The sequence below is a fragment of the Python bivittatus genome, unplaced genomic scaffold, assembly GCF_059951505.1.
Source record: "Python bivittatus isolate LINGU-HERP-01145 unplaced genomic scaffold, Pbiv_v1 ctg000080_np1212, whole genome shotgun sequence".
NCBI classification, from domain to species: Eukaryota; Metazoa; Chordata; class Lepidosauria; order Squamata; family Pythonidae; genus Python; species Python bivittatus.
The window spans coordinates 89,636,453-89,661,833 of NW_028277035.1; the positions used below are offsets into that span (position 1 = coordinate 89,636,453).

The following is a 25,381-nucleotide window of genomic DNA, read 5'->3' on the forward strand; positions in this document are numbered from 1 at the left end:
AATGCTAGCATTTAACAATTGCTGATATCATTGTCTTCTGCCAGAATATGCAGACAGCCCTCCTCACTTCTCAGAGGCCAGAGAAGCAGCTGTGTTTGCGTCTGGATTTGCTGCTCCTCCGTGGCCTCTGAGCCTTGCAAACAAGAGAAGAAAGCTCTGCCTATTAAATCTCTCTTCCTGGATTCGGCAAATGCCAGAGGATGTTAAGAGGCGGCTGCAAGAAATGTTCTTTTCTGAACGGTCTTCAGAACTCAAAAAAGCTAGAAGATGTTTGGAGGCATGGAAGCCCCTGTCGCTATAAACTATCATTTGGGTCACTCCCATTTTTCATTTGTGCAAGACTGTGCGACAATTAAAATAATAGGAAACTTAACCTATATCTGCATTTTTCCACTTAGGGAAAATTATAGTATAAGAAGGATTTAGACCAGTGTTTCTCAACCTTGGCCACTTTAAGATGTGTGGACTTCAACTCCCAGAACTGAAGTCCACACATCCTAAAGTGGCCAAGGTTGAGAAACCCTGGTCTAGTGTCATGTAAAAATCCCCAGACAGTGATAACTAGTATCATACTACAAAGTCATTTTCTCCTAGTGCCCTTGATGCCCAGTGCCCTCAGCAAAGGAAAATTATTCTTTCCATACCACCCTTCCTAGCTAAGTTTTTTATGAAGATGGTTTATGTTCCCCCTCCCAAATTACCTTTAACAAATGAAAACAGAAATGGCACAAGCATCACACCACTTTGAGCTTCTCCAGCTCTTTTCTTGTTGCTCCCTAAGAGAAAGTTGGGTTTCCTCAAGCCAGCCTTTCAGCGCCCACAAATCTCTAACAGATTCGAGGAGGAGTTTCCTTGAATGAACCAAATAAGGCCATGAGAATTCCTCTTTGTGACATCAGTGTTGCCTGAGGGAAGCAGAGAACCCAGTTCACCAGCAACATCCCAGATTCAGGTTTCAAATTTGCTTGTATCCTCAGCACAGCCAGTTATCAAGCCAGTATTCTTTGTTTGGCCATCTCCTTTTTCACACACAGCTTTTTGATTGATTGATTGATTGATTGATTGACTGATTGATTGATTATGTGCCAGCAAGTCAGTGTTGCATGACAATAGTTTGCAGAGAGAAGAAGAAAAGTGGTACTTATGGGCACAATTGTGATTTTGTTAGGTTTTCTTCTAAGTGGCTGGAAGTACTTCAAAGTGAAACACTGGCCCTCAGCATGCTACCAACTTTAATCTCCAGGGATCCTATGGCCCTTCTTAGCAAGTAATGTTGGGCACACGGAGACACTATGATTTGGGATGAAAAGCCCTAGCTGGGTTCAGATGGAGGTTCCTTGAGATCAATACCTATGGAATATTACTATGAAACTCTGTGTTGAATCAGAAAATTCAATTGATTCTTGGTTTCAGATGCAGAAGTTCTTCTTAATGTTTTCTTGTTCAGCAAGAATATGATCTTCCTTGTACCAAATTTCTGCAGTGTTCTTGATTTTGAATTTACCTTGAGAAATGTTGAGGACAGAACTGGCTGGAATAGGTACCAATTTTCATTATCGAGTCATCCTCTAGCTTCAGTTCTTTCAAATGCCTGCCTCCTATTTCTTGAACCTTTCTCGGGGTTTGCTAACTCTGATTCCAAACAAACATGGCCTCTTGTTTCTCCACTACTGCTGACACATTCCCACCGTCTAAGCCTACTCATTCACCATCATGGGGATCTTCTAAGCCATCTCTGTCTGGGTCCTCTAGGTTGACTTCTGGGACAGAATTGACTCTCTGTTACTGTTCATCAGAAATAACAGGTACTAGTTATAGCTCCATCAAAAGAATGGGTACAAGGATAAATGGGTATAAGTTGTAGCTACCTAAATTTCATTTCAATATGAAGAAAAACCTCATGACAGAAAGATCTGTACAACAACGGAACAGTCTAAGTATGGAGATTATGGGTTCTCTATCTTTGTAGTCTGGGCATCCACCTCACAAGGCTGATTTCCTGCACATTGCAGAGAGATGATCCTGGTGGTCACTTCCAACTCCACAATTCTCAATTCTATGATTCCATCAGTCAAAAGTCACAGATCTGAATTTTCCTTCAACGATGCTCTAAGGCAGTGTTTTTCAACCTTGGTAACTTCCGGGTATGAGGACTTCAACTCGCGGAATTCTCATCAATGGCCATGCTAACTGTGGAATTCTGGGGGTTGAACTGCACACATCTGGAATTTACCAAGGTTGGGAAATACTGCCCTAAGGTTCCACTTAATCAACTGATCTTGGACCCTCTCTTTTTTGCTTCAACCTTCTGATTTCCATGTCACAACTTGAGTTGCGTTACGCTCAGTCATAAGAACTGTGGAATGTCTGTCTTACACAGGATTAGGCAATGTTTTTTTTTTCCCTATCAAGAGCTGTACTTCCTCAGGAATAAGAGTGGGGGTGGGGTGGGGGGCATATAGAAGATAGAACCCAAGTCAAAACCTATTCTTTCGCTGACATACTTCCCTCACACCACCTCTTTCTTACTCTCTTTCTCTTGTGGATACTCTTTTTTCTCTCTCTTGCCAAAGCACAATGTTTGTTCAAGGGGAAAAGACATTTAAACTGTCCTCTTGCAGAAAGCTCTTGAAATTTCACTAAAGGTTCCATGAAAGAAAACCAGTAGCAGAGAGGGTGTGCTATTACAAGCAGTACTAAGGCCTAATTTCACTTATTCCCTTCTTTACTCCCCTCTGCACTGCAACTGGTCAGACCTGCAAGCCAACGAGAGAACAACCCAAGCTGGAGACCAACACCAACATTTAGCTCAATTTTATTAAAGAGGCTAGCAATATTTTCTATTGAAATGCACGTCTAAGCAATTATACACCAGATGAGGACTTTACTCAGAATATTTCTCAGATCATTTTGGAGTGTTTCCATCACCACCAGCCCAGTCCCCCTGCCCCATCCTCAAATCTTTCCTGTTGTTGGTCAATTTAGCTTTTCCTTGGTGACCACTCCAGCTGAAGCTTATATCGCAAGTTCTTGGTAGATTTTCAGCTATAGTTTACAGACAACCACATATTTTTCTAGTCATCATGTTCTTGTTTATCTCCTGGCAGCTTACAGTCATTCCTTGTTTATTAGTAATTGTCTTCTGCTCTCCATCTACTAACCCCATTTTTCCACAGTTCCTCTGTGGGGCTGGCTCAAAAATCATTTAGTCTGAGGGTGGACTGGGACTTGAACTCGAACGCCATTCTTAATCCAACACTTTATCCCTGCACCACCCTGGCACACGTCTGGAGCTTTTCCTTATGGTGCAGAGAGGGGCCAGCTGTGTTGAAAGAGGAGAACTGGAGCTGATTTTGGCAGATGAACTATAGTACTGTCGTCAAGTTCTTACTTTGCACGTTGAAGGATGCAAGTTCAGTCTAGATCTATCGCTATTTGGGCAGCAAATAGTGGAATAAGCTCTGCCTATTGCGGTTGAAGAAAACATAACTGGTCAAGGTGCATGAACAGTGGATCTGGAATAAGGAATCCATCACCAAATAAGCCAAAACATCACATCAGATTCATACAATCCATACATTCATACTGTAACCCACAGAAAATAATTACATGCATCTAGAGACCTTCAGATCAATCTGCTCCAGGGGATTCAGGTATAGAAATGTCACTAAGCTATCATTTCCCAATCTCTAATATGATAGTTGAGAGAGTCAGTTTGGTGTTGTGGTGAAGGCACCAGACTAGAAATGAGGAGGCTGTGAGTTCTAGTCCCATCTTAGGCATGAAGCCAGCTGGGTGACCTTGGGCCAGTCCTTCTGTCTCAGTCCTAGGAAGAAGAAGCAGGCAAGGGCAAGCCACTTCCAAAAACCTTGTCAAGAAAAGTGCAGGGACTAGTCCAGGCAGTCTTCAGGACCTAACCTGAAGGCACGCACAATATGGTAGTTGGATCCTCCACCAGAAATGTAACCTATCATTTGATTTTCCTGAAAGGAATCACACTCAGTGCATAACCTAGTTCACACATTGCACTACTGGATGATTTGTTTAACCATGATTTGTTAAACAAACATCAATTCATATTAAGCCATAAGCCATGGCTTACAGACCACAATGGCTGGGCTGCTAGCACATGCTAAACGTTAAGAAAGCAAATCAACATTTGATTTTGAGCTCTCTATGATCCCACCTCCTTCTCTCAAGTGCTATGAACTTAGCTGGATCAAAATACAATTATGTCTGATCCTAAATAATCCGACAGCTGAGATACCAGAGCAAAAAACAACCAAGCAGGTACAACCCACTCTACATTGGAAACAGGGAGACTAAAACAGAAAAATTATATAATATCATGAAAGAAAAATGGTGGAGTGCAACATCATTATTTTGCTTAAACAGATGGCCTATTAGAAAACCTATAGCTGTATAATAAAATAATAATGAGGCATTTGTAAAACCAATTTCAATTTATGTCCATTATTTGGGGCTATACAACTCATTAGTGGAATCTAATACATTTTACAATGTACCAATTGAGTATATTTTATAGAACTGCCGCTCCACCCAAAAATGACTCAAATGCAATTAAAAAATAATCATTTCTTGGCTCTGCATCCTTCCGTAGGGGACTATTCCCAATTATTCCTTTTGCAATGAAACATGTTTATAGGGAGCTCTCAAATGTTCCAAACCCTTCAGGGATCTGTTATTGTTGCAGCCCTAAACATCACTCCAGCATTGGACTGGCAGGCAGCAAAATGGTGTCTTTTTCACGAAAGAGATGTACCTATAGGAACTGGATCACCTAAAACCTCTGTCAACTCGTGACAGAGAAGATATTTGCACCAAGAGCCTTCTGGTTTGCTATTTTATCTCTGGGACACCCTCTAATCACCCCTAAAATGCTTCTCTACGTATACATTTTTGCCAAAAAGCAAAAGCCACACCTCAAGAACACATATAGCTCTTCCCCCCTACCCCCAGCCGATGCAAATTCTTCTTGACGTACCTGCAATCTCCCCCTAGACCTCCCATTTGCCTATTTTTTTGCTCCCTTCACCTCAGGACTTCCAGCTCTTCCAACCAAGGCGATGTGGCCCGTTCTGATGCTTCCAAAGAAAATCAGTGGCTCAATGAAATCGGAGCTGCTCAACTATTCTGGGGAGGTAGCTGGGAGCAAGACGGTTCACGCCAGTTAGAAAAGACTAAATGGGTCCAGCTCGGTTTTGCCAAGACAGGCAGACATTAAATAACAGAGGGATGTCAACACCAAGAGGGCAAGGGCTATTTGGAGTGACAGGGACAAGTGGAATCCAAACTACTCAGGGATGCAAAAGGAGGGATATGTTAAAGGGAACAGGTTCAAGTCCCAGGTTCTGAAGGCCACATAAATTAACTTCTGTGCTTCTAAAATTATAAGCTTGGTTATCAGCGTTAGCAACGCTGCGTCCCTCAGAGTAACAACAATCCCTCCAAATAAAGAAATAAAATAATAATAATAATAATAATAATAATAATAATAATAATAATAATAAATAAGGATACATCACAGGGTTCCGCTAATCGATATTGTCCTCCCGGGGCTTTCAGTTCAACTAGGGTCCAGTGCTTATGGCTTCATTCCGGCATCAGATGAGCCCAACCCCTGGCAGGTGAAGGTTTATCCAAATTGTCTGAAATCTGCAAGGTTATTGCATTCCGCTCCTTACACAGAATTCTCTACAGGCATATGTTGGAAAGTCAAACCCAGTTTGAATTCTTGGTTCTTTTGGTTTTCGTTATACCTGTGGTATAAACTCGATTGAATGAGCACCTAGTTCACCATATTAAAGTGCTTTGTAACTTGATATAGTCTTCCACATCCTAACCTTTTATGCTCCCCTACACCCATCTAATGTTCCTACCCCTCCTTTTAGACTCTTGCTTTTTATATATTCTTTTAGTTTTTGATTCCTATACCTTTTTCATATTTTTTTAGGTTTTTATTTTTATTCTTGATGCATCCTTTATGCTTTTTTAATGGCGGTAGCCCGTCTTCCTTATGCTGGTCTATGACCGTACTAAAGATTTGATTTGGTTTGGTTTGGTTATTTTCAGATTCATTTTTGCCATGCGTATGATTTGTGGTTATGCTAACTGAGGATGTTTGGTCAGAAGGCAGGGTCAAGGGTTACAAATATTCATGCATCAAAAGCAAGGAGAAACTCGAGCACTGCTGAAAAACAGAAAAATCAGATTAGTTGATTGAATTCTACACTTGAGGCAATTATTTATTTATTTGTTTGTTTATTTATTTATTTATTAAATTTCTCACCCACCCATCTCCCCCCAATGGGGGAACTCTGGGCGACTCACAACAAGCATTAAAAACATAAATATATATAAATCCATAAAACATCAGTTAAATTTACACTTTTTCTGGCTCTTTTGGATGCAAGTAGTCCCCAGGTTAAGAACACCCAAGTTACAGATGACCCATAGTTAAGAACAGAGCCTATTGTAGCAAAATTTGAGTTAAATACATAATGATTTGAGTTTATTACACAATACTACTTATACAGTATTATACAATAATACGGTTCCAGCTTACATACAAATTCGATTTAAGGACAGACCTTGGGAACGGAACTTGTTCTTAAACTGGGAACTACCTGTATTTTGAAACATTCCAAACCAAATTAACCAGAGAATGTCCATTTTGCAACAAGTCGGCGAATGTCAGCCTTGCAAGGTAGACCAGACTTGCAAGTTTGAAAGCACATCTCTCCCTCTCACCTTTACAGCCCAAGAACCTAGGGATGGTCCCATCTGAGTGGCTTGCCCTGCCTACATTCCTGCTGTGGGCTCAACTGCCTTTTATCTGACTGTTCCCCTGGCTGGCCACTTCTCCCTAACTCCCAAGGTCATTCTCACATTCCATTGCACGGAATGATATTGAGGGTAAAGGATCAAAGGGATGAGAGGATTGTGTAATAGCTGATGTTGGCAACAATATCCTGAGCTGTTCATTTTTGGACCAGCCGTGATGTTTTTGAAACTACAGCTAAGCTGGTAATTCCTTTTGCATCACTTTGAAATCCTGGGTTTGCATGTTTATTTCAAAGACTAGGAATTCTTGCCTCTGTCCTGGCTCCAGAACTCAAGCAAAACTTTGTTCTCTCCCCCCACCCAGATTCTTAATTGCTCCAACACCTCCCAGCCCCTTACCACACCTCCACCAGTGGTTTTGATGCCAGTTGGTCCCCATCCAAGAGAAGGGGGGAACAGACAGACATCTCAACCATTTCATTCCTGCTGCTTTTGCCAGGGCTACTCTGTGCCTAGCAAGAGTTTTGAGGTCTAGAGAGAGACAAAACAGGCAGGATTAACCCTGGCTGAATTTGAATGTTGAAGTCCTGAAGCCTCTCTGAGTTACTTAGGACTTTTTGCTCCCCTTTCTCCACTTTAGTTGCTATAAGTGTGCAACCAAGGGTTATAGAGAGAGCCAGTTTGATGTAGTGGTGAAGGCACCAGGCTAGAAAACAGGAGACCATGAGTTCTAGTCCTGCCTTAGGCACGAAGCCAGCTGGGTGACGCTGGGCCAGCCCCTCTTTCTCAGCCCTAGGAAGAAGGAGGGAAGGACAAACTACTTCTGAAAATCTTGCCAAGAAACTGCAGGGACTAGTCCAGGCAGTCACCAGGACCGAATGCTAACTCAAAGCGTGCCCATGGGTGCAAAACTAGCAGTATGGTGTCATTTCATTCTCTAATGTTTCTATATGTAATTATGGTAGCAATGTTCTGTCCTTCCCTCCCTCAGAGGGGTAGGTCTTGTTTGAATGACCTTTTTTGCATTTTCTTAGGTATCATCTGGAGATAACCCTGATGGGCTCATGGTGATGGTCTCTGGTTCTCCGCAGTGTCAGTGTTTCAAGGCCAATAGCAGCGAAGCAGTGAAGATGGGTTGCTCTCACTTTCCAAGGGTTTTGCAGGGAGTGGAATAGTAAGGCAGCTCGCTCCATAGTTTATCCTTCATCTGGAATGATTTCTGGTATTTGGAGAAATCCCAGAAGTCCTCTAACCACATTGCAATTCTATTTTACGTTTGCTGCAGAAGCAAAGGGGTGGTGATAATTAGAAACATTGCATACCACGATAAGAGCCACGTTTAGCCTCTCTCTCTCTGCCACCCCCCCAACCCCTAGTTCCTCTACTGTATTGCTCATTCCACGTTTCTTTTTAATGCTAGAAAGCAAGCTTGCATTGCTTGTCCACTAAATGCCTGATATTTCTTCCTCTTGTTCCTGTTTGTGCTGAGGGAAAATGTAACTGGAACCACAGAGCCAAACGAATCAGCTTTTTCCCCCCTCTTATAAGTATATAGCTAAATCTGGCCATCATTGCAAGAGGGTGAGAACAACTAGCCTATCAATCATAGTCTCAGGTCATAATCGACAGGGGGGAGGAGTCAGTCTAGCTGGGGGGAAAAAGAAAAAAGAAGAAAAAAAGTCCTGTTCCACCATCTGGAGGAACAGACCACTCAGCCCTGGAGGAAAGTATATTTGCTATGGTCCGTGTTGACTTGTGTGCAAAAGTAGGAAGGGGCAAGCAGATGGAAGGTGAGCTAGCCGTATTTTGGGTGCACCTGGAAGGCCCACCACTGCCCTGGAAGATCAGACAATATCTGGTTGTATTTGTAGCCTTTTTGAGAGAGGACCTGCAGCCACCGTTGGCATGGCAGTGTTGGGGGAAAGTGGACAGAGGTAGGGATTGAGCACCGGTCTTCAAGTAAGAGCGCAGTGAGTAGCAGATCTTGATGGGGGGTGGGATTATACTGTGACTAGAAGGCTAAAATGAAGATGGTCATTGATAAGAACTTATATTGGTCACTAATAATAACCTTTTATCTGTTCATAGTGGCTGTTTTTATTCACTTGTTATTTTATTTTAATTCTTGTACGCCGCCCAGAGTCGCCTTGTGTGAGATGGGCGGCTATGTCAATGTGATGTATAAATAAATAATTTAATGGTCATCAGAGCGGCTGAGTGAGGCAGCTTTGAGTATGTTGGAGGGAATCAATTACTCTGTCTCCCCTTTCATTTCATTGATGGATAACTTGTGGCTTGTGGAATGGGCATCAAAATGTTACTGTCCCTCCATGCTGGTGGGGGTGCTAGTCAAGATGAAGGTAATCTATAGTGGTTGTTTTTTAAAAAAAGAACAAAAGAAAGAAATCAGTGGATTTAATGTCTTAAGTCTCCTTGGCATACTCCCCACATTACAGGCAGTCCTCATTTAGTGACTGAAATTGGTTCCAGCAAAACGGTCGCTAAGTGACACGGTTGCTAAGCGAACCATGTGACAGAGAGAGAGAAATGCTGCAAAGATCACTGGCTGCTGCTGTCTCATTCAGATAAAGTTTTCTCCTACAGTGTCCTGTACCTGACCCTTTTTTTTTTTTTTTTATATCCTCTGGCAGGGTGGAGAGAATGTTTAAACAAGCTCTTTCTTCCTGCCTGTTTTTGTCTCTTTTTTTTCCTTTTTTTATCCTGTAGCAGAATGGAGAGATTGCTTAAACAAGCTCTTTCTTCCTGAGCTGCTTTTCTCCACAGGGCAGCAGGTCCCTAAAAAGTGCTAAGGGCAAGATAACAAGCTCAGCTCTGTGACCTTAATTAGTTGATTAGAACCTTCAGCTGCCTGCCTGAAACTGACCAGACCTTAATCAGTTTCACACTGAAGACTTTTGTTGTCCTAAATGCACAATAGGTTAGAGAATGAATTTTTTTTTTTATTACTGTTTATTGCCCTGGTATTTGCAAATGGTCATTATCCAAGGCAGTTGCTAAAGGAGGACCACCCTGTACACAGAGTTGGTTGCCAGCTGTGGACATCTATAGGTGACATCATGCAACAGAGAGGAATAAAAGGGTCATATGTATTCGAGGATGTGTCAAGTGGAAAGGGAGAGAGAATTTTGCTTCTGAGCAATGGCAGATGAGTCCAGCCTCACCAGATCAAAGACCCTAAGAGATCTTTTTTTCTCTTATTATTTAGGATACTGCTCAGCAACGACGAAGCACTCAGAGGAATATTTCAGTAACGGCACTAGGACGGAAAAGGATAATAGTTTTAGCCATATTTGAGAGTAAGCCCCACTGAACTCTGCAAAAGCAACTTTCTGAGTAAACTTGCATGGGATAAGTCTGTGTAAATGTATCCGTCAGGAAAACCGCAAAAACAGTACAGATGCTAGTGAATAGCAGAACGGAGACTCTGAAAGGAAGATATTTCCAGGTATCTTCAAAAAGAGCCATTTCTTTCGATTATGAAATTGTCATCTTGTCTGTTCTCTGGTTCCTTGTTACATTCAGGCAGTATAATTCTCTCAGATACTAAAAGTTAAGCCCAGTCTTAATGTCTAGCATGTGATTTACGTATTTTAATGGCAGAAGGCTGGATTTTTCTTGTGAGTGTGGGGGAACACTCATATTGTTGCACTGTAACATCAGTATGGCCTCAGAAATAAGACCTGCAGTATGAGTTTCACATTTTGATTAGAAGAACCAACTGAAAAGTATTTAAAAAAAAGAACACAGGAAGTCTCCAAACGAAGAAATGGTAATAGTGTGGATGAAAAGTACTATGCAAATTTAAGAACAAAGAATACCATGAACAGAGCCAAAGTTAGTACAAGCAAGCTTAAGAATGTTACTTTCATCCTTATAAGTGGGAAGAAGAAAGAATCTCAGAGAGGCCCTCATTTTATCTTATATGTCCAAATAAATGTTTTAATTAAAATTTGTCAAGGATGTCTGGTGGGGGTGGTTGAAAAAGTCAAGATGGGTGGCCACAATCATGTGGTGCAAGCCTCTCCCCTTTTTTACACGCATCACACACACACACCATGTGATTGAAGCCCCTCCCCCTTTAATGTGTGCAAAACACATAAATGGGACAGAGTTTTGGCCACATGGTTATGGCCACCACGTTCACTTTCTTGACCCCCTTCCCTGCAGACATCCTTGTCGTGGGCTGAACAAGTTATAATTTCATATTCCCAACAGAATTTCTAATGTCGCAGAGAAATTGGGAAGGATCAATACCCAAAGTACTCATTCCTACTGAATGTGGGAGAATAATTGTGCTCGCCATGACCTCTCTCTTCCCACTGGACCAAGAAAAGCAACGGGCAAGGCAGATCTACATCAAAGAAACGCCTTGATTTCATTTCATTTCATTTCATTTTTTCTTTTAATCTGCACTCAATCGTTACCGATTCTGCGGCGACTGCCTGGACTAGCCCCTGCAGTTTTCAAGGCAAGGTGTTTCGGAAGTGGTTTGCCATGGCCTCCTTCCTAGAGCGGAGCCCAGCTGGCAAGTGCAGGAGGCGGGGTTTCCGTTGCTTCGCGCCTTTTTCGGGTGAGCGCGGCTTCCGCGTTACCGGCAACTGGTCCCGTCTCCCGTGCAAGGCGCCGCCAGTGTTTTTCCTCCCACCGGGGTGAGAGTCCCCATTTATCTACTCACAGGAGTTTTCGAGCTGCTGGGCTGGCAGAAGCTGGGGAGGAGACAAGAGCTTACTCTGGTGCGCCAAGCTGGGCTCGAACTGCTGAAGTGTCGACCATTTCTGGCCGGCAACTTGCAGCGTCATTAAGCCACTGCGCCACTGCGTCCCCCAAAAAGTAATTTCCTTCGAGCCGGAATTGAACCAGCGACCTAAGGATGACTCAAGCAGATCTTCTACAGTCCTCCGCTCTACCAGCTGAGCTATCGAAGGAACATTAGCCTAGGGTATTAGGAAGTACAGAAGAATCGTCCCATGAAAATTAATGATATGTTACATTGGTCAAAAAAAGTTATGGGTACATCGACTCTAGTCTACTGTCACCTAAAACGTAGAGAGGGACTCATACACGGGTGCTGTGCAGTCACCTCTCTGGGAAATCGGTTGTGGCTGTCCAAATCTAAAGGTTCTAGATTGAAGGCTGACCTTCGTCCTTTAACAAAGGAAGTCAATAAAATAACAGATTAAGGGGAGCCAAGGAGAATGCATGGCAGTGAGACAGGAGTTAGATGGCCAGTTTGCCTAGGATTTTACCAAGGTTCATTAAAAAATTCCAAGGGATCTCCATGAAGAGGAATTTCAATATATGTATATGTATGTATATGAAGTTCCTCTTTATGGAGACCCCTTGGAATTATATAGAACATATATAGAACATATATAGAATATATATAGAAAATAATGGGTGATTGCCAAACTTTGGGTGATTACGTTTTCTGGCATTTATAATCCATAGGTGGAACTAGCTTTAAAACATGCTAGGAAATTCTAGGAGTGTCAGTTGCTTTGTTTCTCTGGTCTGTTGCCAGAGTTACATATATATGAGGGGGAAAAAGGTTCTTCCCCCACCAATTTCCTTTTTGGCCAAGAATGGCTTCTACCAACTGTACTCTCAGTGTTTTCTCTGCCGGCAAGGCCAGCTTACACACCTCCAGCCGCACCACGTAAAGGTGGTGTTTCCCCCCGATATGCTTACCACTGTGAATTTAAGCTGGGTTTATCGACTTAACCCCATTCTCCTGACTTCTCACAGTACCTGCAACTGGGGTGAACCCTCCAGAAATAAATTATGCTAGGAGGGTTTCTATGAGACTGCTAAGATAAGGGCGTTTAGGATGTCATGGGAACTCAATCATGCTTATGTCTACAATCATGCTAGTGCCCTTTAAAAGCCCATCTATTGTCTCAGAATGCTGCTCTGTGAAGGATTAGACGAATTTAACAGGCTCTGAAAGCTTATCCCAACCTCCAGATCAGTGTTTCTCAACCTTGGCAGCTTGAAGGTACGTGGACTTCAACTCCCAGTATTCCCCAGCCAGCACTGGCTGGGGAATTTTGGGAGCTGAAGTCCACACATCTTCAAGTTGTTAAGGTTGAGAAACACTGCTCTAGATCAAGGATCCCCATACTCTTCAGCTCATCAACCCTTCATGAAGTTTCAGATTGTTCATCAACCCCCAAGCATTTATTATAGTAAAATAATACTACTTTAATTAATAGTATTATGAATAATAACAACACAGACCCCTTCAATAGTCCCATCCACACTTGGAGGTTAATACTGACCACTTTGGGGAATCCTGCTCTAGATTCATAGTGTTCTTGGGTCAAACCAATTTAACTCTGGCTTCCTAGCCCATAAGGCTGAAATATGATCTCCAGATGAGAACAAACCCTGTTGAAATCAACAGGGCTGACTTCTGAGTAGGCATACGATTGCTTTACTATCTCTGTCAAGACTAGGGTTCGCTCTGTCCATCTTTTTTATCTAAGATCTCAGCTGCCTCCCCACCCCCTTGTCCTAGGGGGATTCCTTAGGTCTGCGGTTGGCAACATCTCCAGCAGTAGCAAAACATCTGGAGAGGGCCAGGTAAAAGAAAGCTGATCTGGGAGTATCTTAACAAGCCAGGGGAAGAAGGGTGGGTGTTTCTGTATTGTTCCAAAACATAACTCTGATAGACAAAAATAAAGAACAGGAGGTTTTGTGCGGCAGATCCAGTTTGAATAAAAGAAAATAATTCAAAAATGTAGCCATCTGACTTGCCTCTGCTGCACCAGATCATACTAGTAGGTAAGCAGCTGCTGCTTAAATCAGGGAGAGATACCAATCCTAGCTGACATCATCATCGTATGGATATCTACTGCCTATTTCTAATTATTCAGCTTATAAGGGCAACAGGGGTCTGTTCTAAGAAAGAGAGAGAGTTTAAGAGAGGCAGCAGCCGTTGCAGGGAACTGGGTCTAGATGAAAATAGTTTGGATGTTGAACCACAAGTAAACTAAGAGCTTTAGGTGTTGAAACTAAAGTAGAGGAAAACAGGAAGTTGATGGACCTGTTGGAACATATCAACCAAGAGCACAGTAACCTTTAGGACCTTCCAGTTTTCTGAGTGGAATATTCTTTTCATCCAATCCTTTTGCTAACATGAGACGTCCATATGTGCTGTGCACGTGCTCCTGTGTTTATTTCATTGCCTTAATCCTACTTAGTGGGATCCCCAGATTCATTATACCCTTAGCAGGGGGTGATCTCTGCTTTGTCCCATTGTCTGTTTCAACAGACGCTGCACACACGAACTCAGCCAATCTTACAACAGCCCTGCCAGATACGCCAGGTGACCCTCATCTCCGTATTAAAAGTGGAAAGATGGACAGCAGAAAAGCTTGTTGAAAGCTACCAAAAATGTGACCTTTATGTTGGGGGCATTCCTCCTTTTAGTCAGAAGGAAAATCTTGTTTTACTCAACTGCTGGTGACTTCATGGATATATTTACCTGGTTTTCTTGGCAACCATAGAGAAGTGGGTTTGTCACTACTTCCTTTGGGGATGTTTTCCCAACTTCCTAGCCTAGCCATCCTTCCTAGGATCTCCTAGTGGTCTCCTATCTCAGTAACAACCAGCCAACACTGCTGAGCTTCCCAGACCAGACTAGGAGACCTAGATTCATATCACTGAAGAGAATTGCCATATAGTTCCTTCTATCAAAACACAACCTGCAATTTGCTTCAAAAGACTCTTGGTAATGACTCTCCTATCGGTCAATAGAGTAAGGCCAGTTTAAAGTGGAGCCAATGATCCAGACAAGGCTCCACCTCCCATCACGGGATGTGCTCAAGTGGAACTAGACCACCATCTATCAGGGAAGATGAACTGGTATTCCTGCACCAACCATGAATAGTCAAGTCAGGTGGCATGATATCTTACACACATTAGTCTTTTAGAAGATTCACACTACCTGCAGTCTACGTAGCCTTTCTTTCTTATATCTGCCAGGAAGGGCTGTTTATCACCAGCTTCAGACTAAGGTAGTTGTGCCAGCTGATGAGATTACTGAAGTTTACGTCAGGAGATTCCGTCAAGGCTATCTAATTCCTCCTACTGTCTGCGTATCCTGATGTATTTTGCCAACAATTCCATTGGTGCAGTCAGGGGATCCCCAGTGAGTGGGATCAGCCAAGCCCTCATAGATATGGTCTTCAGCCCATTCTGCTCTGGGAAGTGGGAGAGTCTGTTTTTTTCAAGCTGGCCTCTCCCTGCATACCCCCCAGTCCATGAGGCTGATCACCTGGATCTGCTTGAACACTGAGGGTGGCTGTTTGCTGTGATGGCTGTCCTTGTTCCCATCAGCTGTTGTTTGGTGTTAGAGATTTGAATCCAACAACAGTCCTGGATCATCGAATAGCAGGATGATCCACTAAAAAAATGCCTACAACCTAAAAGAATATAGTTGTCTTGGATGCAGAATATGGGCTTCACGCAGCTCTAGACAATGTATGTTATTTGATGTACAGGAAAAGCTACATTTATTAAAAAAAAAATACATGAAGACAGAAAAGACCACACATCTCAGAGAAAGGAAGACTGGGACGAAGTCTACAGTGAGCAGGCAAGAGGGGGAATGATGCACAGGAAGCTCCCTTATGTGTGAAACACAGGGACTCATTTAAATAGCATAGATGAGAAACAGATACTGTACAAGGACGGTGTGTGAAGACTCCTCCCCTCCTCTCTCTCTCACCGTTTGCCCTAGTGGTCAAATAGGCTCATGGGTGCAAAGAGATGATGCAATCCCCAACATTCAGGCTGCTTGGAACACAGGTTGAATCCTGTTCTGGAATAACACTGGACCCAAAAGGAGCCTGACTGCCAGCTGATATTATGTAATGGTATGTGGGAATGACCTCCTGAGGCAGGGCAAAGAGATGCTGCCTCGGGAACAGTCTGATAAGAGGGAGCATAGCCCACAGCTGCATAGTGGGTGGGGCAAGAGGCTCCGAAGAGACCCTCCCTAATTTCTCGGGGGTAAAGAAGCCAGCAAGAGAACTGTACTTTCAAACTTGCAAGTTTCTGTTAATGTAGCCTTACAAGAAAGTAGAATTAGCTCATCTGGTTGTGTTTCCTGTCTGGTCTACCTGGAAAGGCTGGCATATTAGTTGACAGTCAGGTTCCCTCTGAGTGCATCTGCACAAAACACTTGCATAAAATCAGAGCAAGTGACAGATGGCCAATCTAGCCAACTTTCTAAACTCACCGCTTCTGACAGCCCATATAAAGGAGCGGGATTAGAGGATGTTTTCCTACCTGTTGCTGATGTTCCCTAGAAGAGGAGGAAACAAAGCCAGGGAAACTGACAGTCTGTGTCCTCCGTGTGTCCTACTGTATGCTGGAAACTGGAACAGCACTGTTTGCTGACATGATACCTATTGGTGGCGGGGGGGGGGGGGACTGCCAGTGGGGCAGCAAGTTTGATTTGTTCATTCGTTTGTTTCTTTATTTAAATTTACTGGCTGCCCAATTCCAGTGGACTTTTTATCCCGGCACAGACAGTCCTCTACTTACGAACAGGTTGCATTCTGAGACGCTGTTCGTAAGTCTGTTTTGTTCGTAAGTCCAACGAGCAAAAAAAAGTGCAGCTCCCACCTTACATAAGCAGCAGTGTTGACATAGGCACTTGCGGCAATGGCGTAGGCTCGTCCTCTGTACTTTTTTCCACCTTCCTGAAGAAGTGGTCCGGTGAACTTTGGGCGGCGGTCTTCCTCTTCTCCTCATAAATGACGCTGTAGCACTGGATTGCATCATGGACAGCTGCAGACCCCTTGATGAAGCGCTCCATGTTAGGGTCCTGCATCCCAAGCCATGACAGTGCTTTCTCAATTCAGCTGAACCCCTCTGCCATCAGTTTGGTCTGGAACTCTGTTTTCTTCAATAGCTCCATCTTCATGAGCATCGTAACGGATGGCCACTTCTTCACGCGACCCCCCTCCCCTTCAGGACTCTTGCGCTTAATTGCAGACATTTGCAGCCCGCAATTTGCAGCCAACCAACCATGCGAGAAGTCAGGACCGGAAGTTTGAACCAGAAGTCAGGAGATGGTGGGGAAGGGTTAGTTTGCAGAGCCCTTTCTCCCGACTTCCGGCCCAACTTCTGGTTCCAGCTTAAGGCTCCATCTTGTTTGTATCGGCCAAAGTTCGCAGCTTGAAAGTTCGTATGTAGGGGACCTTCTGTATAGTTTTCCACTGCTTCAAAGGCTGGTGAATAGCATGTTAGTTCACGACGGAGGGCTCCTGATTTTATTGTCCCAACTCTCAAAGCTGGGAGAGGCATGCCATAAAAGGCAGAGAGGTTTTCTCCAGCAGTTGCCCAAGCTTTGGGCAGGTGATGCTGGAGAAGCTGCGAGGGCTGCGAAGGAGGGGGAAGTGAAGCCCCCTGGTTGCTTTGCTTTAAGAAATGAGGCGGCCGGGTGGCTTTGCAAAGCGTCTTTGAGAGAGGCCTTTGCTCAGTGCAGCGGCTCTTGCTGTTCTACTAAGAAGCTCCGTCTCTTATTAACTTTAAAGGCAGAAGAGGGCGCTGAGAGCTGGGTTTTTATATTCCTACTACACAATACAGAAACAGAAACCAAATGATTGCTTTTTTCATTTGCTCGCACTCCAGCAAAGTAAGTTGCCGTTTTGATGTCCTTCTCTGATTTTTTTTCAGGCTTGTAAGATAAGCAGAAAATCTTCGGGCGTCGGATTGGATTTCATTTGTTTTTATTTTCTTTATAGCTTTAGCCAAACTGATTTTGTTTTCTAAAAAGCAAGGGGTTATCATTAAAACAGTCCTCTGTGTCGGTTTAGGAGACCACTGGTTTTGTATAACGGTGAAGGCACCAGGCTAGAAACTGGGAGACCGTGGGTTCTAGTCCTGTCCTAGCTCGAAGCCAGCTGGGTGACCTTGGGCCAGTCGCTCTCTCTCTGCCCTAGGAAGAAGGAGGCCAGGGCAAACCACTTCTGAAATTCTTGCCAAGAAAACTGCAGGGACTCATCAAGGCAGTTGCCAGGAGTCAAGACTGACTAGAAGGCAACTGAGTCCATTTACTTCAACTTGGTAAGTACAGTTCCTATTTCATCCATCACTGAGAAATCCCTGTGACCAACGATGGAGAGACTTAACTATTTCTCTTTGCATCTCAGGAGGAGAAATTGCGGGTCTGAAACTCTGTCTGCACACAGCTGTTTAAGATACCGAAAGAAATCTTATCCTCTATATCTCTGGGTTAAGACTGCATCTTCTTTGAGGAACACAGAATCTCAAACTGACACAAGAAGAAGTTAAGTACAGGTAGGAAAAACAATGCTTCCATTTGGTATTCTTCTCTTGCCTTCAGCCAGAGATCCACAACATTTTGGGGTTAGGAGCGAACTTGGAATTTTAACTGTGTCTAATTAGCACCCAGATCCACCTTCTAGAAATGTTTGTTTTACGAAATCAATAGGCCTATGGATAGAGGTAACCCTGATGACTCTGTGAAATGGGATTTTCAACAAGCTCTTGAGAACATTCCTTATCAAAGTCTCTTAGCAGTCACAGGATAACGAGACCTTTTATGTGGTTAAAACAGAAAGCAAGGAATAGGACTGAAAGGGGGGTGTTGTGTTTCTGGGGGAAGGAAATTAGAAGTGGAGATCCCTAAGGGGCTGCTGCTTTTAAATTTGCTCATAAATTATTCTGACTTGCAGGAAGCACTGCACATGTCAAGTTTCTGGATAATGCCAATCTCTTCAGGGAATTAGAAACCAAAAGTGATTCTGAACAACCCCAGAAAGATCTCTTTAAACCCAGTGAACAGTCAACAGAATAGCAAAAGCTGTTAGGTTTAAATAAGTGGAAAGGGGTGCTCATTGGTGCAGAACATCCTAACTGCACATATTAGAGCAGTGTTTCTCAACCTTGGCAAGCTGAAGATGTGAGGGCTTCAACTTCCAGAATTCCTCAGCCAGCATGCATCGGCAAAGGGCTTGCCCACACAGATAATGATTAATTCTCACTGTTTTGACTCCTGGCGACTACCCGGAGACGTCCCTGCAGTTTTCTTGGCATCGTTTTTTCAGAAGTGGTTTGCCATTGCCTTCTCCTTCCTAGGGCTGAGAGAGAGGGACTGGCCCAAAATCACCCAGCTGGTTTCATGCCTAAGGCAGGACTAGAACTCACAGTCTCCTGGTTTCCAGCCTGGTGCCTTTAACCACTACACCAAACTAGAGCTCGTATAGCACAAGAGGGCTACAAGAAAGTTAAATGTTTGTGTCTTCTGTTTCTTGCAGCCTAAGGCAAACCACTAGTTGTATTGTTGGGTCCAGCCAATCGACCCTAATTACCAGGTTCGGGACTTGGTGCGAGGTGAACAGAACACCAAGACGAAAATCAGACTTTTTATCCACTTTATTTCAGAGCTCTAAATAAGTTGGAGACTCCCAGCAAAAGGAGGGAGTCCTGATTACAGATTTTACACAGCTTATATACGTTTTCTTCACAGGATCTCCGTGACAGTTTAAACAAAGAAACCGGTTAACTTCTTACAATCATCAGGTCACGGTGACTTCAACCAAAGATGGACATCCTTCCAGCTATACATTAATTATTACTCATTATCCATCTTAAACTTATCTTAACCCCATCTCTCTTCCCCTTCCCCTATCAGGATAATAATATTACAGGCATATAGATCTTGCATGTCCTGTCAGTTGGCCCAGCCCTGGCCCTTTATCAGACTGACCACAACTGGTCTCTCCCATCTCTGCTATAGGGTCAAGGATATCACAAATCATACAACCATTCTTATCTTCAAGGATACAATGAAAGTATTAAAATAGTATAGCTATATTTAAAGCTAAAAGACTACAAACACAAGCAAGGGGATACAAGGAAGTAACTATCTTTAGAAATTGCATGGGCATGTCATTGGGAAGAAATACATCACTCTTGACAAGAACACTGAACGCAGTTTCTGTCACAGATGCACCCATTCTCATATGCTAGCCCCCGCCCCCACCCCCCATGTCTTCATATGCAGGTACAACTTCCACATACTCAGGTCCACTATCAAATTCAGTCCCCATCAGTATCTTGAATCAGATTCTACCTTCTCTTTGAAATCTCCCTTGTTCTTTCTCTGCAGACCAGGCCCCATTGTGATTCAGTGAAATGATGGCCTGGGTACGAAAGCTTGTACAAAGCGAGACAGTTGAAGAAATGGCCAAAATGCATTTCTACAGAGGAATATGTGAGTTAATGTCTGTGGTCAGCTGTCTGCAGCAAGCCAAAGAAGATGACTGCTTTTATGTGGAGCTAAAGGAACATATTGAGAAGGCTACAAAGGAGTTGGGCATTACTGAAAATTTGGTTCTACAGGGTCTGGACAAGGTAGATTCAACGACTTCAGAGATTTTGGCCTCAAAGAATAAACTTGTGGAAGAACAAAAAACAAAAGAGAATGAGCTTGCCAATTTACAAAGCCTTCATATGGCTTTCAAAAGACTCGGTGAGATACAAAGAGAAGAGTATTTGCGCCAAGGAGCTATGAAGGAAGAGGCAGAAAAGGCTAAAGCGGCTGCAGCAGATGATATTTTGGAACAGGAAAAGCTGAAAGTTTATGGCTTGGTGTTGATGCTGATACCACTTGTGGGACCTGTCATTGGTAAGTATTAATGATACTCTGCACATTTCCAAAAAGGAGTTGGAAGAAGTCCTTTGGAATGCCCAGAAGCACAAGCAACTGAGCTCTCTGCTACTCATTAAAGCAGCCACATCTTTTCTAGGCTTCCATGGGGTTGACTCCATGAGTCACACTGACAATATGGCTGCTTTAATAAGCTGGTTTCCTGGTAGTCTCCCATCCAAATACAGTGGTACCTCTACTTACGAACTTAATCCGTTCTGTGACTCTGATCGCAAGTCAAGTTGGTCACAAGTCGAAGTAAATGTTCCCATAAGGTTCAATGTAATTACCCTTAATCCGTTCCGGCGTCCGCGGACCACGCGTCAGGGGCGGAAAAACGGCCGCTGACCACGTGGAACGGGCGGAAAATGGCCGCAGACCACGTGGAACGGGCGGAAAATAGCTGTGGACCACGTGGCACGGGCGGAAAATGGCTCGTAAGTCGAGCCGAATTCGTAAGTAGAGGTAAATTTTTGGGGCCGGAGCTGATCGTATCTCGAAAATTTCGTAAGTAGGGGTGTTCGTAAGTAGAGGTACCACTGTACTAACTAGACTCAACTCTGCTTAGGTTTTTTCCAGATCAGCGAAGGTCCTCTCTCTTAGATAACTGCAAAATCTAACACACGTGTCGACATAGGTCATTGCATTTGAAGTAATCTGGCATGGCTGGCAGAGAGTTTGGCTTTTGCTGGTGGGACTACTGATCCCTAGGCTCTTCAGCTCAGAATGCAGGTTGTTGCTAGTGAATTAAATTATAATATTCGGGAAGAAGAAATCACTGTTAAAGCCACTAATCCGTGGGGCAGGTTTTGTAGTACAATGGTTATTTTAGCAGATGGGATAAAAAATCATGCCCTTGAATATACTCCCTGTGCCTACTGTCAGCCCCAAAAGGTTAACCATGTTGCCCTTTTTTGTCCAGTTTTGTTGGCAAAATAGTTGGTCACAGAATAAGGAACAGAATTTTGGAGACCCAAACTGGAGAATATGCAGCAATGGCAAAACTGGCAGTCTATATTCATAACAGACATTTAACTAAATTCAAGCAGGGATGGTATCCGCAAATACGATATATTACACAGCAAGGCAAATGTAGACATTTGGACGATGGTTTTTAGGAAAAGAGTTAAGAGACTAATTAAAAACGACCGATGAAATGATTTAGACGGATACAAGCAACAATCTCCAATGTTTAACGTCCAAAGCACAGCACAAATATTTAAGCAGTGATTGTAGAAAAATGGAAGAGAAGGGGAGAATGTGTTGCTGAAAGTTCCTTTTCAAATTTTTGTTCTGTTTCATTTTCCATTTGCTTTTTCTATCTTTTGTGTGTGTGTGTGTGTGGGGGGGTACTTTTATTCTTGTGTGACTTCTGGTTCAGCTTATGTATTGAAATATATAAAAAAGAATGGTCCCATTATCTGCTATCCCCTTAGATTTTGTTCAGCTGTGGTCACAGTTTTAGATGTCCTCAGGAGAAGGAGCAGTCGGCAAATCTCTTTTGTCCAGGGTAGCTTCCAATAAACGATACCGCATTGTGGATGGAAAGTGATTACTCCATCTTCAATGTTAAACTCAAGGATTTAGGAAAAAGAAGATACTAGAAGAAAAATAGAACCCGCTATACCAGTTCCATCGTTTTAGAAGTAATTTAAGTAGCCTCCTGAAGTATATAATATATATACTTCATAAAATAATAATTTAGAGGACTTGGGTGAACCTTCCCACTTAGACTTGCCTTCTGAGGTTCGCCTATAATTGCCCAGGATTGCTGCGAACTCCTACCGGGGGGGGGGGGGTTGAATTTCTCTATGGCCACTGCAGTTTTGGGAAAGTCCTCCCTTCAGGCCTTACTGTTTAACACAGAAATGTAACCTTTGTGTAACTTTGTACGCAAGTCTAGCTCAGGGTTTCTCAACCTTGCTGGCTGGGGAATTCTGGGAGTTGAAGTCCACACGTCTTCACGTTGCCAAGGTTGAGAAACCCTGGTCTAGCTAATACTAGCCATCATCTGCTCCAAGTGAGTACCTGACCATTTGCTCAATGTCCTTCCGCTGGGTCTCTCAAACGTCTTTGGGGGCAGCCTAATGTCATCCCTCCGGCATTGCTGGAGCGTAAAAGTGAGTCTCCTTCAGGTCGAGCTGAACTCCCTATGGCGTCACGGAGAGCACTGGACATGGTTTGCCACTGTCTCCTTCTGGTTTCTCCACTCCCCCAGGCTAGCCTAGAGACGTAGGGTTCCCTGGAGCTCTCCACCTTCAAACACAGACAAACACCAACCCTGCTTAGCTTCCAGGCCACAGTTACATCATAAGGAATTGTCTAAAAGTATGTGAAATAACCTTGTTTGGACAAAGGTTTTGGCTACGTGTTACATCTTGCAAGCCCCACCTCTTGTTTCTGTCTCATTATCAGGGGGGATTCAGATTCTCAGCGCTCACATGGCTCAGAAGACAGCTGAAGAACAGGTAGCTGTTGCACAGGTAAGGATAGAGGATTATAGTGCAAAAGAGCAGATGGCTCTTTGCGAAGTTTCCAGGTGCGAGAAGCTGTTGAAAGAGCAAGAGAATAAAATTAAGGTGACACAGAAGAGTCTTCGAGCAATGGAAGATAAAAAAAAGAAGCTAGCCAACTTTCTTAACGAGATTCTGAAGCTGCAAGCAGCGCTCAGATTCTGTGCTAGAGAGGTTGGAGACCTACATATGAAGGTAAAGGTGGTTAGGGTAACAAACCAGTATGTGTTCAATTATGATTCCTGGAAGCATCAGATTGATGGTATCATACAGCATTTGCTTCGGTTCCTCCATGCAGAAGATGCTGAGTACCACTTGCTGGACTCCCCCAAGATAAAACGAGGGATTAGGAGACTGAAATTCCTCTCTGAGTCCCCAAGCACTTTGGCCAGAAATATTTATGCTCTTAAGGATCTGCTACATGACGAGATTGTCTCTTGGTACTTTATCATTGGGTTTGTCATACTGGCCTTTCTCTGGACAAGTGACTTCTTCTACAAAGCTCTTCTAGCTATTTTCATTGGCTTTATCTTCGTCGCTTACCTATCCCTGTAGCCCTCTATTTCAGGAGCACCTCCCCCTTTGTGCATCTGCTCCATTCCTTAGATCAGCAGGAAAGGCCCTTTGAAAAGGCTTCTGCTGTCACAGACTGGCCCCGGCAGGATGGGGCCCTGCTCTGGGGGTCTCCAGGCTGTGCAGTGTTCTTCCGGGGAGGGGTGCTTGGCCCCTCCTCTCCCAGTCAGTAGAAAAAGGGGGGAAAGACACAACGTGCTCCTGTTGGCAAACTTGCATCAGTTAATGTAATTGTGTGACTTAAATATCTTGTTTTACACTTGTATTTTTATTTTCAATGTTGTTAGTAGCTTTGTGCTTATAAAAGTACTATGGTGGGCTATGAATCCAATAAAGGAAGAAAATATTATTGTTGTTGTTGTTATTATTATTAAAATTTACTATGGCTGCAGATTCCTATATAGCTCTCTGGGGTGGATTCCATGGAGTGCAGGTTCAGCATCTGTCTGCATCTCATTAATGTAGCCATAACTTTTTCTAGGAAGCTCCATATGGTCCTGGGAAAAGACACAGTTGCTTTAATGAGCCACAGACTGATGCTAAGTTTGCGCTCCTATATTTTGCAAAGTACCTCGTCTGAATTCATTCCAAAGCATTGCATGGTCCTCCTATATCTAGAACTGCTGGTGATAGCCATCAAGGGGCCTTCTGTCAGCAAGCTACTGACTCTAAGCTCTATTTCTCTATAACATCAGAAACAAGAGAGGCTGTGCGTAGTCTCAACCACTCCTGGATACAGTGTTAGATTAAAGGTAAAGCCTCCTTCAAGTTGAGCTTGATTCTTGATGGCTTCATAGACAAGTCCGTGCAGTTTTCACGGCATTAAATGGAAGTGGTTTACCACTGTCTGCAACTTTGGGATTTCCTGGTGGAATCCCACCCATATACTAACCATGTCGTGGGCATCCACGTGGGACAAGTGGGAAGACATGGGGAAATGTGGGAGTACATTGCCACACCAACGTCATCATCTATGCATTTCTGTCAGGTGTTGAGACACTACATAATGCATCACTGACAGCTGGGGTCTCAAACACACAGCCCAGTGAGTTCTTTTATGTGGCCCACAATGGCTCAAAAATTTAGAGCACTGCCAGAGCACGAGTCCCACCAGGGTGGCTCTGAAGGTCCTTCTCTCTGCTGCAAGGCAGGACAGTAGTGGAGAGAGCGAGCTGCCCCAGGTCTTCAGAGCTGCCCTGGCAGGATTTGGGTTCCGGCAGTGTTGTAACTTTTGAGCCGTCGCACAAATGGTAACCTGGTTACCGCAACATTGAATGGGAATGTCCTGGGTGCAAACTAAACTTGAAATGAGCCACCATCGTTTTCCAACACACACATCCTCATTTTGGCGTCATCGTGGTTTGCAGCTGCAGGCACAACTGCACACAGCTAATTAGCTGATCCTAGTTAGCTTTTCAGGATCAAACAAGATTGGTGAGAGGTTAAGTAAGGGCAGACACACCATGTCTAAATCTGAGAACATGGAAGTGCAATATTGAAAGATTCCTAGTGTACGAATGAGGGAATTTGCTCATACCAGATGGGGCTCCTCAGAAATCAAAGTAGATCAGTTCATTGATGAATGTGGGTTCCATTTATGTGCACTGGTACACCACTGGACATGTTCCTTCTGGGCCCACAAGTGAACCAGTGCAGTATTCAGCACACAAACAAGCAATGTTCAGCTGTCCGGGTCCTGGGGAGCCTCTGGAGGAAACTGCTAAGGAAGAACAAACAGTGCATATTATGTACACACCCACACACTGAGCATCTGCAGTTTCAG

The 25,381-nt window shown here is 43.6% G+C and overlaps 1 protein-coding gene and 1 non-coding gene across 2 annotated transcripts; one reads left to right on the plus strand and one right to left on the minus strand.

Annotated features, from left to right (window-relative positions):
• Positions 1–11,661: 11,661 nt before the first annotated feature.
• TRNAY-GUA (transfer RNA tyrosine (anticodon GUA)) lies at positions 11,662–11,750 on the minus strand. The gene is given in 2 exon segments: positions 11,662–11,697; positions 11,714–11,750. It is a non-coding gene; the product is annotated as a tRNA-Tyr (tRNA).
• Positions 11,751–17,472: 5,722 nt separating this feature from the next.
• Positions 17,473–23,933, plus strand: LOC103048254 (uncharacterized). The gene is made up of 4 exons (XM_025171932.2): positions 17,473–17,904; positions 17,991–18,138; positions 19,973–20,491; positions 22,928–23,933. Exons 3-4 carry the CDS (start codon positions 19,999–20,001, stop codon positions 23,578–23,580), a joined length of 1,146 nt encoding a protein of 381 aa, XP_025027700.1. The 5' UTR covers positions 17,473–17,904; positions 17,991–18,138; positions 19,973–19,998; the 3' UTR covers positions 23,581–23,933.
• The last annotated feature ends 1,448 nt before the right edge of the window (positions 23,934–25,381 follow it).

Coding starts and splice junctions, on each gene's coding strand:
- LOC103048254 (XM_025171932.2), top strand. CDS start 19,999: ATGATGGCCTGGGTACGAAAGCTTGTACAAAGCGAGACAGTTGAAGAA. Junction 20,492..22,927: donor ACTTGTGGGACCTGTCATTG/GTAAGTATTAAT, acceptor TCTCATTATCAG/GGGGGATTCAGATTCTCAGC.